We start from the raw sequence: 11,002 nt of genomic DNA, 5'->3' as shown, positions 1-11,002 counted from the left end.
GAGATTTGAGCTGTTTTATTAAAACGGTGGGTAGGTTAGAGCTGAATGAACACATTCACATGTTCTAAAGCTTTTAAATGCAACTTATTTCATGTTTTTATGTGCTTCGGAGGTTGATATATTTAGGTTTCAATAGGGTGAGGGCACCTTTTCCCAAAAAGGATTTAGGCTAAAATGGGTTAAATGACCCCTGCCAGTTGTTCTTATAGTATTCAAATAGTTAAATACATACATTTATGTTTTTTGGCCTTTATTGACAGATACAGTGAAGAGTGACAGGAAATTATTGAGAGAGAGAGAGAGAGAGAGAGAGAGAGAGAGAGAGAGAGAGAGAGAGAGAGAGAGAGAGAGAGAGACAGGGTATAGGTTGGGAAATGACACGGGACATATTCGCACCTGGGTGCCCCTGGGCATGCAAGCCCATACAGTTTAACTACTAATATATTTTTCTATAGTTTTTACATTTTTAATCAAATAATTATTTTAATAGCCTGCTATGTTGCCAGTCATTGTCCTCTGATATATGTTGTATAATTCTTGAAAATCTTTTATCTCAACTGATGAAAAATATGTTTGTTTTAAATTGCATATTTATGCTCTCCAGATCTATTCATCATGGACAAGTTTGACACCATGACGGACTGGATGTCCCAGCTTCCCCAGATGCTGACCACTGTTCCCCTCTGGAACCTGGCCATACCTGGTGAGTACAGACTACCTCTGTAACACACCTCCATACCTGGTGAGTACAGACTACCTGAACAGTTTAACTACCTGTTAGTAACATACATACAGTGCACACCGTGAATAAGGAGACTTTTTGAAAAAGTGACATTTTGCACAGTATTTTGATAAGCACACCAGGCATTTCCAAAAAGTGCATAGAGTAAATTTAATACATCTACAAAAGAACAGTAAGGCTAATAATATAACTTAAAGGTACACTGTGTAATATTTTTAGTTGTACATTTCCAGAATGAATGCTACCCATTCACACCACCATCAAATTCTAAGTATTCATTATGACTGGAAAATTTGCACTTTTCATACATGAAAAGGGGGATCTTCTCCATGGTCCGCCATTTTGAATTTCCAGAAATAAACATGTTTAGTTGCAAAAATGACTGGACTTGGGCCATACTAGAAAATATTAGTTATTACTCAGTAAACTTTCATGAAAAGATTGAATTTGGCAATAGGCAGCCCAATTTCAATGAGCAGCATAGTTGCAGTACCTTTTTTGACCATTTCATGCAGAGTGTACCTTTAAAGGATTTTTTGTTTCTTTCTTTCTTTTGTGAAAACAAAATGAATACAGCCCTATGTTAAAATCCCATAAAGAGGATCATGATCTGCTTCAGTAGTCATGGCATAGGCTACCTGCACTGCTTAATTGCCTGGTGATAACATACATAATAGGCCTACATATATTGCACACAATGAGATGTTTGCTTGTTCAACATTTCACTTTCTGTATACCATTCTGTAGGCCTATTAGTCTTTAAGGATGTTGACATTCCATGACAGTGACTTTATGGCTTACATAAACCATCGGATCACAAAAAGGGTGTCTTAATAACTGTAAAAGCATGCCATGAAACATGCCAAGTACATTAATGGCACATTATTGATTTTTATGACTGCTAAAACAATGTAGGCCTACCGGTTTTGGAATGCCATCACCTACTGAGTACAGGTTTCACAGCTAAACTACTGTACCGGTTGATAGCATACATACACCTATAGTGCATGAAATGAGGCGTTTGCTTATTCAACATTCCACTCTCAGCAGCCATTAATGGTTGAATAGGCTTCCATAATGCTGTAGTCTTTATGCCTGTTGACATTCCATGACAATGACATTATGGCTTACAGGGGTGGGGAACCTTTTTTTGTATTCAAGGGGCCACTTCAAATTTATCAGAACTAGGATTTATTCCTGCACTTTAGGCTTATATTGAAGGCAGCTAGCTTTACTGTAACACAGAACCCACCCTCTCTAGGTCCCCTGAACATAACTTAATTGTATTGCAAATGCATTTTCTAAGTTTCCTTTATAAACGGCCCTCGAAACATAGTTTCCCCAACCCTGGCTTACATAAAGAGCTGGTGACCCCTTATGTGATGTGGTCTACAACGGGGTGACATTTAAACATCATAAGACTGTCAGACAATGGCTGGAGGGATATATCATGCCAGTACTTACTGGAAATGCACTCAGAGAGAGCAGACCTCCGCCAAGGAAGGTGCTTGATAGAAGAAGGCAGTAAGAATTGAACTCTTTCTGCCTTGTTTTCGTAAATGTCAAAATTCACCCTATCCTGCAATGGTGAAAAATCCTCGTGATCCGATCACTTCTAAAATGTAGTCACTTGTTCCTTTTAACATTTCCAACAACTACTGTGCATACTTTTTTGAGTTATCCTGCTGACAGACAGACAGACAGACAGACAGACAGACAGACAGATAGACAAACCAATGCGACCAAAAACATAATCTCCTTAGCGGAGGAAATAAACCAACCCTTTGTCTTCAATAATCCTGACATGTGCCATGCCATGCTTATGACAGTTACATAATGTTACCAAGTGTTACCAAATAGCAGGAGAATTTGGTGTACTGACTGGACGCATCTGGTTTTGTGTGTGTGTGTGTGTGTGTGTGTGTGTGTGTGTGTGTGTGTGTGTGTGTGTGTGTGTGTGTGTGTGTGTGTATGTGTGTGTGTGTGTGTGTGTGTGTGTGTGTGTGTGTGTGTGTGTGGTGTGTGTGTGTGTGTGTGTGTGTGTGTGTGTGTGTGTGTGTGTGTGTGCGTGCGTCCGTGCGTTTGTGTGTGTGTGTGTGTGTGTGTGTGTGTGTGTGTGTGTGTGTGTGTGTGTGTGTATGGGTGTGTGCGTGTGTGTGTGTGCGTGCGTCCGTGCGTGCGTGCGTTTGTGTGTGTGTGTGTGTGTGTGTGTGTGTGTGTGTGTGTGTGTGTGCGTGCGTGCGTGCGTGTGTGTTTAAAGGGAGCCATGACAGCATGACTTATTGCCTAGACGCTTCTGGTGAGCTGGAGCCCAATAGTTCACCTGAACTTGATGGGCTGAAAACCCTGGAGACCCTCCTGCAGCCAATCATGCCTCAGATCAACAAGGACATCAATGACGTCATCAAGAGCTGGGTCACCACTCAGGTACACTGGAAACCACCAACATGTCCAAAATCGCCACAGTGTTTTTTTTCATTGGCTTTTGAAAAGTAGCTGAGGTGTTTGATGCTGTATGTTTCTTTTCTTACATAAAAAAATGTGTTACAAAATCTTTACAGTGGTTAACTGCAAGGGGTTAACATTTGAGACAATGACCCTCTTATAGATTTGCTAATACCAAAATGGAAATGATCAAATTTCAACTGACAGCAGAACAGAAATTCAAAAGTCAGGCAAGTTTAAAAACCATGAAACATTTTTTAAACCATGCGTTATTATTTTTTTTATATATATAGGACAATGTTTAAGTAAATACTCTGTGTAGGTCTAATGTTATAGTAATAGTGAAGTCTTACCAACTACGACTAACACAGCATTCCGATGGTGGAACCAGCCGTGCATATGAATTGTGGGTAACACTTTGTAATAATGTCTGCTTATAGTGTTACCGAATTGTGTACTCACTGGTCGTCGTAATTAGACAAATCTATTTTTCACTTCCTGTTGTGGTTTCCTCAGGACCTCACCATCGTGCAGCAGCTTCATGCCGGTATTCGCTACTTTGACATGAGGGTCGCGTGTAAGCCAGACGAAGAGGATGGCAGTCGCCCCCTGTACTTCGCCAAGATGCTCTACACCACAGCAGAGGTGGAGGTAAGGAAAAACATGTCTACCATACATATGCACATGTACACAGACACACATAAACACATAAACACACACACACACATGCACACATGCGCACGCACACACACACACACACACACGCCATCTCTTTAACCATTAGGCCCCGACCGCCCCCAAAGTGGCAAGTTGACTTTGCTCCCTGTATTTGCTCCAATAGGAGACCTTCAGGCAGATGTCCAAGTGGTTGGCTGAGCACCCCAAAGAGGTCGTCATCATCTCCTGCAAGAACTTCGACGGCATGAACAGCGATGACCACCAGGGCTTCATCACCCAGCTGATGGACATCTTTTCAAACAAACTCTGCCCCAACACGGTTGGTGCATTAATCATTATTACTATGCTATTATTACATGTTTTTGTTTATTATTATGTATTATTATTATTATTATTATTATTATTATTATTATTATTATTAGGCCTATTATTATTATTATTATTACATGTTTTTGTTTATTATTATGTATTATTGTGTAGTCATTATTGTTACACTCACAAGCTACGTCTCATGTTTTATTTATAGATTACCACCATGAAGGCTTGATAGCCGAAACACTTTTGCTTGTGGACATGGTGGTAATCTATAAATAGATAATGAGACTTAGCTTGTGAGTGCAGATTTTTCTTCTTTAAGTTGATACCTTTTATCGCACACCCAAAGACTTTCATTTTTTCCAAGAAGTTGAGGGCGTCCTCTGACAAACCTGAAAACATCCTTTTACACCCATTTCCCAGTCAGCTACATGCAGACATTCATTGGCCAGATTTCCCCCTTTGAAGGTGCACCGTGTAATATTCTCAGTAGAATATTTCCAGAATTCATTCTGCCCATGCACAAACGGTACCTTTTTGATGAATACTTGCCAGAAAGGTGGATCTTCTCCTTGTCCTCTTCTCCTTGACCATGTGCCATGAGGCACCTTTAAGTATGATAGCAGTAGTAGTAGTAAACTCCAAGGTTTATTATTTTGCCAAATTCAAAAGACACCGCACACTGCTTACTGTTCTTTTTCTTACTTTATTTTTCGGAGCGAAGTCTTTGAATTTTGTTCATTGTTCACCTTCTCCTGCCTCACACCTGCCCCTGCATTGCTGAGGACTTGTGCACAAGGACTCTCTTGAACTATGTTTATTATTTTGGCTCCAGGAAACGCCTACTCTTCAGGATTGCTGGGATAAGAACTACCAGGTGATCTTGTCTTACGCTGACGAAGAGCAGGCAGCCAATCAAGAGTTCCTGTGGCCGTGGCCGGAGACCAACTACTGGGCAGCCAATCAATTTACTGCAGATGGGGTTCTAGAATACTTGAAGAAGCGCTTCCAGACAGAGGGGAGAAATGGTAAGTCAAAGCTCTTCACCAATTTACAGTAGATTGACATTTTAAGGGATACCAAAGATTTTTTTCATTCTAATTTCATTTAGATCGTCTCTGGGGACACTTTAGATTTTCAACATAATTTCGTGGCTTTTCTTTTTCAACCTATGCAACCAAAATAATACCAGAACATTTTAATTATTAATATTAATTATTAGTTCATAATCTGTATTGCTGTAAGTGTGTGTGTGTGTGTGTGTGTGTGTGTGTGTGTGTGTGTGTGTGTGTGTGTGTGTGTGTGTGTGTGTGTGTGTGTGTGTGTGTGTGTGTGTGTGTGTGTGTGTGTGTGTGTGTGTATGTGTGTGTGTGTGTGAGTGCTTGAGAGGGAGAGAGAGAGAGAGAGAGAGAGAAATCAAGAAAGAGAAAGAGAGAGAGACAGGACAGCCAGTCCAAGACAGAGATATTTATTTCTTTGCATTGTGTTTTTCACCAGCTGGGTTCTTCGCGACTGGTCTGAACCTGACTCCTGATGAGCAGTACGTGCTGGAGCATCCGTATTCCTCCCTCCACAAGATGGCCTCTTCTGCATACCCTCAGCTGATGCAGTGGGCCACCAAGCAGCAGCCAGGAGCTGGGAGAACCTGCATCAACATCATCGCTGCTGACTTTGTGGACCCCTACTTTACCCAGCTTGTTATCAATATCAACAGGAAAGAATAATTGCATTACTTGTATTATTGAACATACTGGATGAGTATTAAAATGGAAATTAATTAACCCAGTAAGACATTGCCCCTTTTATAAATAAACTGTCACCAGAATGGCAATGAATAAGTCGTAACGTATGACCAAAGGCCCTGTGCACTGTCATAGTAGTGTAGTGCTATGGTGGTAAAGCTTTTTCAGTGACTATTGCAGCTTTCCACTGGTTTAATGGCGTACTTTAAGGGGGCTTGTAGTAGTATGAAAGTTTTACCTTTGGCCTTGTGTAACCGCTTCAGCTATTCCTCTGGCAGAACTTGCTTGCGTGGAATAAAGGATGCCTGTGATTCAAGAGTTTGCCTGGCCTCTTGATATTCAGACGTTGTCGTGATTATTCATTGTTCACGGTGGGGACACATAGATGCGAATTTGGCCAAGCAAAGCAAACTTCGCCAGGAGGAGGCGAAGGCAAGATAACAGAAGCGGAGCGGAGCGAAATGATTCAACCAAGTTTAATATTATGCAAATGAGGAGCGAATTGCGCGTGCGGCGCCAATCAAATCAACAGCTGAAAATTTCAATCGATTTGATTTGCCGTGAGTACCTACGATACGATTATACTTTATTGTCGGTTTACACTGAAATTCATTTTGCATCCCTGAGCAAAATGAATTTCAGTGTAAACTGACAATAAAGTACCTGATGACGGTTGAGCTGTCAGAATGGAACACTGAATTTGGCCTCTCTTTGCCTCGCTCGTTTTGCCTGCTATGTGTTCCTAGCGTAATTCAGAGGTTTGTGTTGACAATATATATATGTAGTATATATTATTTTGGTTTCAGAATTAACTGGATGTCCCAGCTCTCTCCCGACCTGACCACGGCTCCCCTGTGGAACCTTGCCATTCCAGGTGAGTACAGGCTACCTGAATAGTTATGCCACCTGCTGGTAACGCACCGACATACCACGTGAGTATACTATGTGCTGTTACCTGCAGTTTTAGATTTTTTTCTGAGTTATCTGTAAAAGAGTGGTTCAAACCAATATTGCAATGTTTCCAGCTCGCAAGAAAAATGCCAACTTGCTTAGCAATGACTAGCCATTCTCAATCTGGCTCTTAATTCCATAGTTTTATTTAGTTTTTAAGTGGTGTTTCTAGAGATTCTAATAAGCTTATACAGGTGGAAAGTTCTGATCTATTATTAACCTGTCTTTTTTTACCCAAATGATTAAGCATCCACTTTCCACTTACTATTTCAATAACTATTATTGTTTATAAATAACAGGTAACAGTTGTGCTGATAATGAATGAATTAATTATTGTTTAGAAGTCATCTCTTGTCACTGCCCTCTTTTGTTTCCGTGTGTGTGTGTGTGTGTGTGTGTGTGTGTGTGTGTGTGTGTGTGTGTGTGTGTGTGTGTGTGTGTGTGTGTGTGTGTGCGCGTATGTGTGTGTGTGTTTAGGGAGCCATGAGAGCATGACGTACTGCCTGGACGCCTGGGGCCCCATAATCCCCGATTCAGCCAGATGGTTGAAGGAGAAGAACATGGAGCTCGTGGTCCCTGACATCTCCAGTGACTTTGCCTGCCCCCATGGCCATGGTGGGAAGCTGGGCCCCATCGGGTTCCTGCCTCCCCCCATCCCTAATCCCATCCCCCCTCCCCCCATCCCTTATGTCCAGAGATGGCTCACCTCCCAGGTACAGTATGAAGGCAATGGTGGTGGTGCACACATCCGAATAACAGCTGCAGGACAAGAGGCTGAATGTCCACACACTTGCTGCCTTTCAAAAAAGTGAAAAATCCTCCCAAGGGCATGTATTCCTGTCTGGGGACGAGTGTATGCTTGAAAATGTTCACTTAGGAAAACATTTTTAAAAAGCAGAACTACAATTTTCTGTTGCTAAATGAGCGAATGCTAAGCTGTGCCCTGACCAAAACTATCCCTAAACCTAACCTGTCCGAGGTGCAACAACAACTTGCACGTTGTCATGCGGCAGTCTACTTGGAAGCAGCGGGGAACATAGAACCCTTTTTTTTAAAAAGCGTCCTAAGTTCCCCTCATTGTATGTTTCCGTGTTTACAAATAGTGCCCTTCCCAAAACCATCCCTAAACCTAATCTGTCAGTAATGAAATGTTTCTGAGTTGTACATTTGTGCCCTGACCAAAACTATCCCTAAACCTAACCTGTCAGAGGTGCAACAACAACCTGCGCTTTGCCGGCAGTCGACTTGGAAGCAGCGGGGAACATAGAACCCTTTTCTGAAAAAAGGTTGTGGGGAACATAGAACCCGGGGAACATAGTGATGACCCGCCTGTGCCCTGAGCAAAATCATCCCTCACCCTAGCCTGTCAGTCCAGCATTTCCTCCACTTTAATTTAGCCAATAATAGCGAAACAAGCCAGAAAAACAAGCAAAATTGTGCCCAGACCAAAACCACCCCAACCCATTGTAGAGTGCGAGGGGGGGAAAAATCAGGAAAACTCATTGGTTCACAGATACTATTCTATATACAGTACATTAAATGTGGACTTGTTTTGTTGTTTTCAGGATCTCACCGCCATCCAGCAGCTTCACGCAGGGGTTCGATACTTTGACATGAAAATTGCACGGAAGCCATTCCCATTCCCAGGGCCCCCAAAGAGTGATGGTCCCATCCCTCCCCCCTTCGACTGGACATTCTACTTTGTCAACGGACTGTACTCCACAGTGACAGTGGAGGTAAGCAAGAACTCAAACACATGCATACATGGCATGCACATGCATAGTATGTACAAACAAACATCATTGGCTATTTATTACTGGTAATTGGTAGGAAGGGGGAGGAAGAAGCAATGGCTTATTGGACACTATCAAGGGTTTGTTGATTGGACACCTCAGAGTGAGTTGATTGCTCTCTCCATAGCCATCCTCAGAGCTGCAAAACGCACACAAACACACACTCGCACAGACACAGGCACGCGCACATACACACACACACACACACACACACACACTTAAATCATAAACAATATTTTCATCACTCTTTCACGTCTTTTTTTAAACATCCAATGTTAAATGTTCATTTGTTATTTATTACTAATCTCCCTCCTGTCTTGCACTGTAATGTCAGTCTGTAAACGTCAGTCCTGTGTATGTCTATGTCCTCATATGGTATTGGGAGAGAAACGTAATTTTCCTTGTATGAATTGTGCATATGACGAAAGTGACAATAAAAGCTGATTTTACTTGACTTGACTTGCACATTGTCCAACAGCACACCTTCAGGGAGATGGCCAAATGGTTGGCAGAGCACCCGCGAGAGGTCGTCATTCTGGCCTGCAAGTCTTTCGATGTCATGAATGACGATGATCACCAGAAGTTCATCTCCCAGCTGATGGAGATATTCTCAAACAGACTCTGCCCCCATACAGTTTGTGAATTAAACTTTGTTGCTAAAACAATTTATGAACATTTTTTTCTTCAGCACTGATGTACGTGTCAGTGCCAGATTATCGCACAGGCTAGATATGGCCATAGCCAAGGGGTCCCCACCTGCTAGGGGGCCCCTGATTGGCTGAAACTGAAAAAGTGGGGAATTGTGACAAGATGCAATATTGCTGTGTTGTGTGCAGTTGGTAAACATGTTAGCCTGAACTCCTAGCTCGTAACTATGACACTGCCTATGTTGATTTTCCTTCTCGGGGCCCCACGACCATCTGTAGCCTAGGGGCCCCAGGCCATCTTAGTCCGGTCCTGTACGTGTGAATCTATGTGTACCAAAACTCCAAGGTGATTTACACATGTACGAATTTGTCTCCAGGAAGCTCCTCCTACTCTTCAGGACTGCTGGGACAACAACTACCAGGTGATCTTGTCCTACGCTGACCGAAAGCAAGCAGCCAATCAGAAGCTGCTGTGGCCTGAGATTGACTGCTGGTGGACCAAGCGGGTTACCGCTAAAGGGGTTGTAGACGACTTGACCAACCGTTTGCAGACAAAGGGGAGAGGCGGTGAGTACAAAAAAAAAAGAGAAAATGGCTCTTCGACAAGCAAGGGAGACTTTTGATTTCCAACTGAATTCAGCGGCTTTATATTTTTATGCAAATCAGCTCTGCATTCAGAGATGGCCATATATCCAACCATTAAAAGTTGGGACCTCGAGTATTCCAAGCACCTAGCTAAATAATAAAGTTAAGCAGGTTAAAGGAATAGTCCACATGTGTCAATGATAAAGTATGTTTTTCTCTGACCTGTGATGAGTTCATCCCAACCTTTCTCTTCTTCGGACACGGCCCCAGTCAGCAAGGCACGCGGCGCAACACATTTGCATTAGTTTAGCTCAGCTTTTCCTTGGGGAGCATTATGGGTGCTTTAAATTATAAGTGACCAAATTGTTCCACATGTTCCCAATGCTCCTCAAGGTACAGTACTCCCCTGTGTTATGTCATAGTAGAGTAGTACTTTTCAATGACTTTTACAACATGACTCAGATGGTACGGTGTGCATTATGGGGCTACGGCAGTGTGTGCATGCATGCCCATGTGCTTACAGTATGTCTGTGTGTTCTGTTTCTTAGAAGATGAATTCTTCGTGGCTGGCCTGAACGTGACTCCAGATGAGCAGTACATCGCTTCTCACCCAAACTCCTCCCTCCAGAAGATGACCTATGCAGCGTACCCTCAGCTGATGGAGTGGATCCCTAAACAGCAGCCCGGAGCTGGAAAAACCTGCGTCAACATCATCGCTGCTGACTTCGTGGACTTCGAATTTATCCAGCTTGTCATCAATATCAACGCTTTCAAAAAGAACTAGTTGAGCCAACCTTTTTAAAAAAACAGAAGGCAACATGCTGTGGGGGATTCTTTAACATTTATTCAACTCAATGCCACGTAATTTGGCATAGACCTAGTAGAGGATCATTTTAAGTTGATTCAACTCAAAATCACAAGTGCAAGTCAACGGTTAATACAGAATACAGCAATTTCTCTGTGGTGGCAGCCTCAGGGACAATATGGTGAAGAAGTCATCCATGTGTCTGCTTACTATTGTCTGTTATTCGAACAGAGGTGTCAAAGATCTGGTCAAATAAAATAAACACCCAGCCACATTTTCCTTCCAACATGGGTGACTTC

The 11,002-nt window shown here is 42.4% G+C and overlaps 2 protein-coding genes across 2 annotated transcripts; both read left to right on the top strand.

The window, feature by feature from the left end:
- The first annotated feature begins 615 nt into the window (after positions 1-615).
- LOC134444601 (PI-PLC X domain-containing protein 1-like) lies at positions 616-5,904 on the top strand. The gene is made up of 6 exons (XM_063193860.1): positions 616-703; positions 3,003-3,169; positions 3,704-3,838; positions 4,029-4,184; positions 5,016-5,208; positions 5,678-5,904. Exons 1-6 carry the CDS (start codon positions 616-618, stop codon positions 5,902-5,904), a joined length of 966 nt encoding a protein of 321 aa, XP_063049930.1.
- Positions 5,905-7,364: 1,460 nt separating this feature from the next.
- Positions 7,365-10,682, top strand: LOC134444600 (PI-PLC X domain-containing protein 1-like). The gene is made up of 5 exons (XM_063193859.1): positions 7,365-7,586; positions 8,439-8,609; positions 9,145-9,300; positions 9,691-9,880; positions 10,447-10,682. The coding sequence occupies exons 1-5, from the start codon at positions 7,365-7,367 to the stop codon at positions 10,680-10,682; spliced, it is 975 nt and encodes a 324-aa protein (XP_063049929.1).
- The last annotated feature ends 320 nt before the right edge of the window (positions 10,683-11,002 follow it).

This window comes from Engraulis encrasicolus, unplaced genomic scaffold (assembly GCF_034702125.1).
Source record: "Engraulis encrasicolus isolate BLACKSEA-1 unplaced genomic scaffold, IST_EnEncr_1.0 scaffold_61_np1212, whole genome shotgun sequence".
NCBI lineage: Eukaryota > Metazoa > Chordata > Actinopteri > Clupeiformes > Engraulidae > Engraulis > Engraulis encrasicolus.
Note: the sequence above shows the minus strand (reverse complement) of the source record. Positions and strands in the feature narration are given on the sequence as shown.

Excerpts from the sequence above, each read along its gene's own strand:
- LOC134444601 (XM_063193860.1), top strand. The coding sequence starts at position 616 with ATGGACAAGTTTGACACCATGACGGACTGGATGTCCCAGCTTCCCCAG. Across the intron at positions 704-3,002 it reads CTGGAACCTGGCCATACCTG|GGAGCCATGACAGCATGACT; the intron begins GTGAGTACAGAC and ends GTGTGTTTAAAG. Across the intron at positions 3,170-3,703 it reads AGAGCTGGGTCACCACTCAG|GACCTCACCATCGTGCAGCA; the intron begins GTACACTGGAAA and ends TGGTTTCCTCAG.
- LOC134444600 (XM_063193859.1), top strand. The coding sequence starts at position 7,365 with ATGACGTACTGCCTGGACGCCTGGGGCCCCATAATCCCCGATTCAGCC. Across the intron at positions 7,587-8,438 it reads AGAGATGGCTCACCTCCCAG|GATCTCACCGCCATCCAGCA; the intron begins GTACAGTATGAA and ends TGTTGTTTTCAG. Across the intron at positions 8,610-9,144 it reads ACTCCACAGTGACAGTGGAG|CACACCTTCAGGGAGATGGC; the intron begins GTAAGCAAGAAC and ends ATTGTCCAACAG.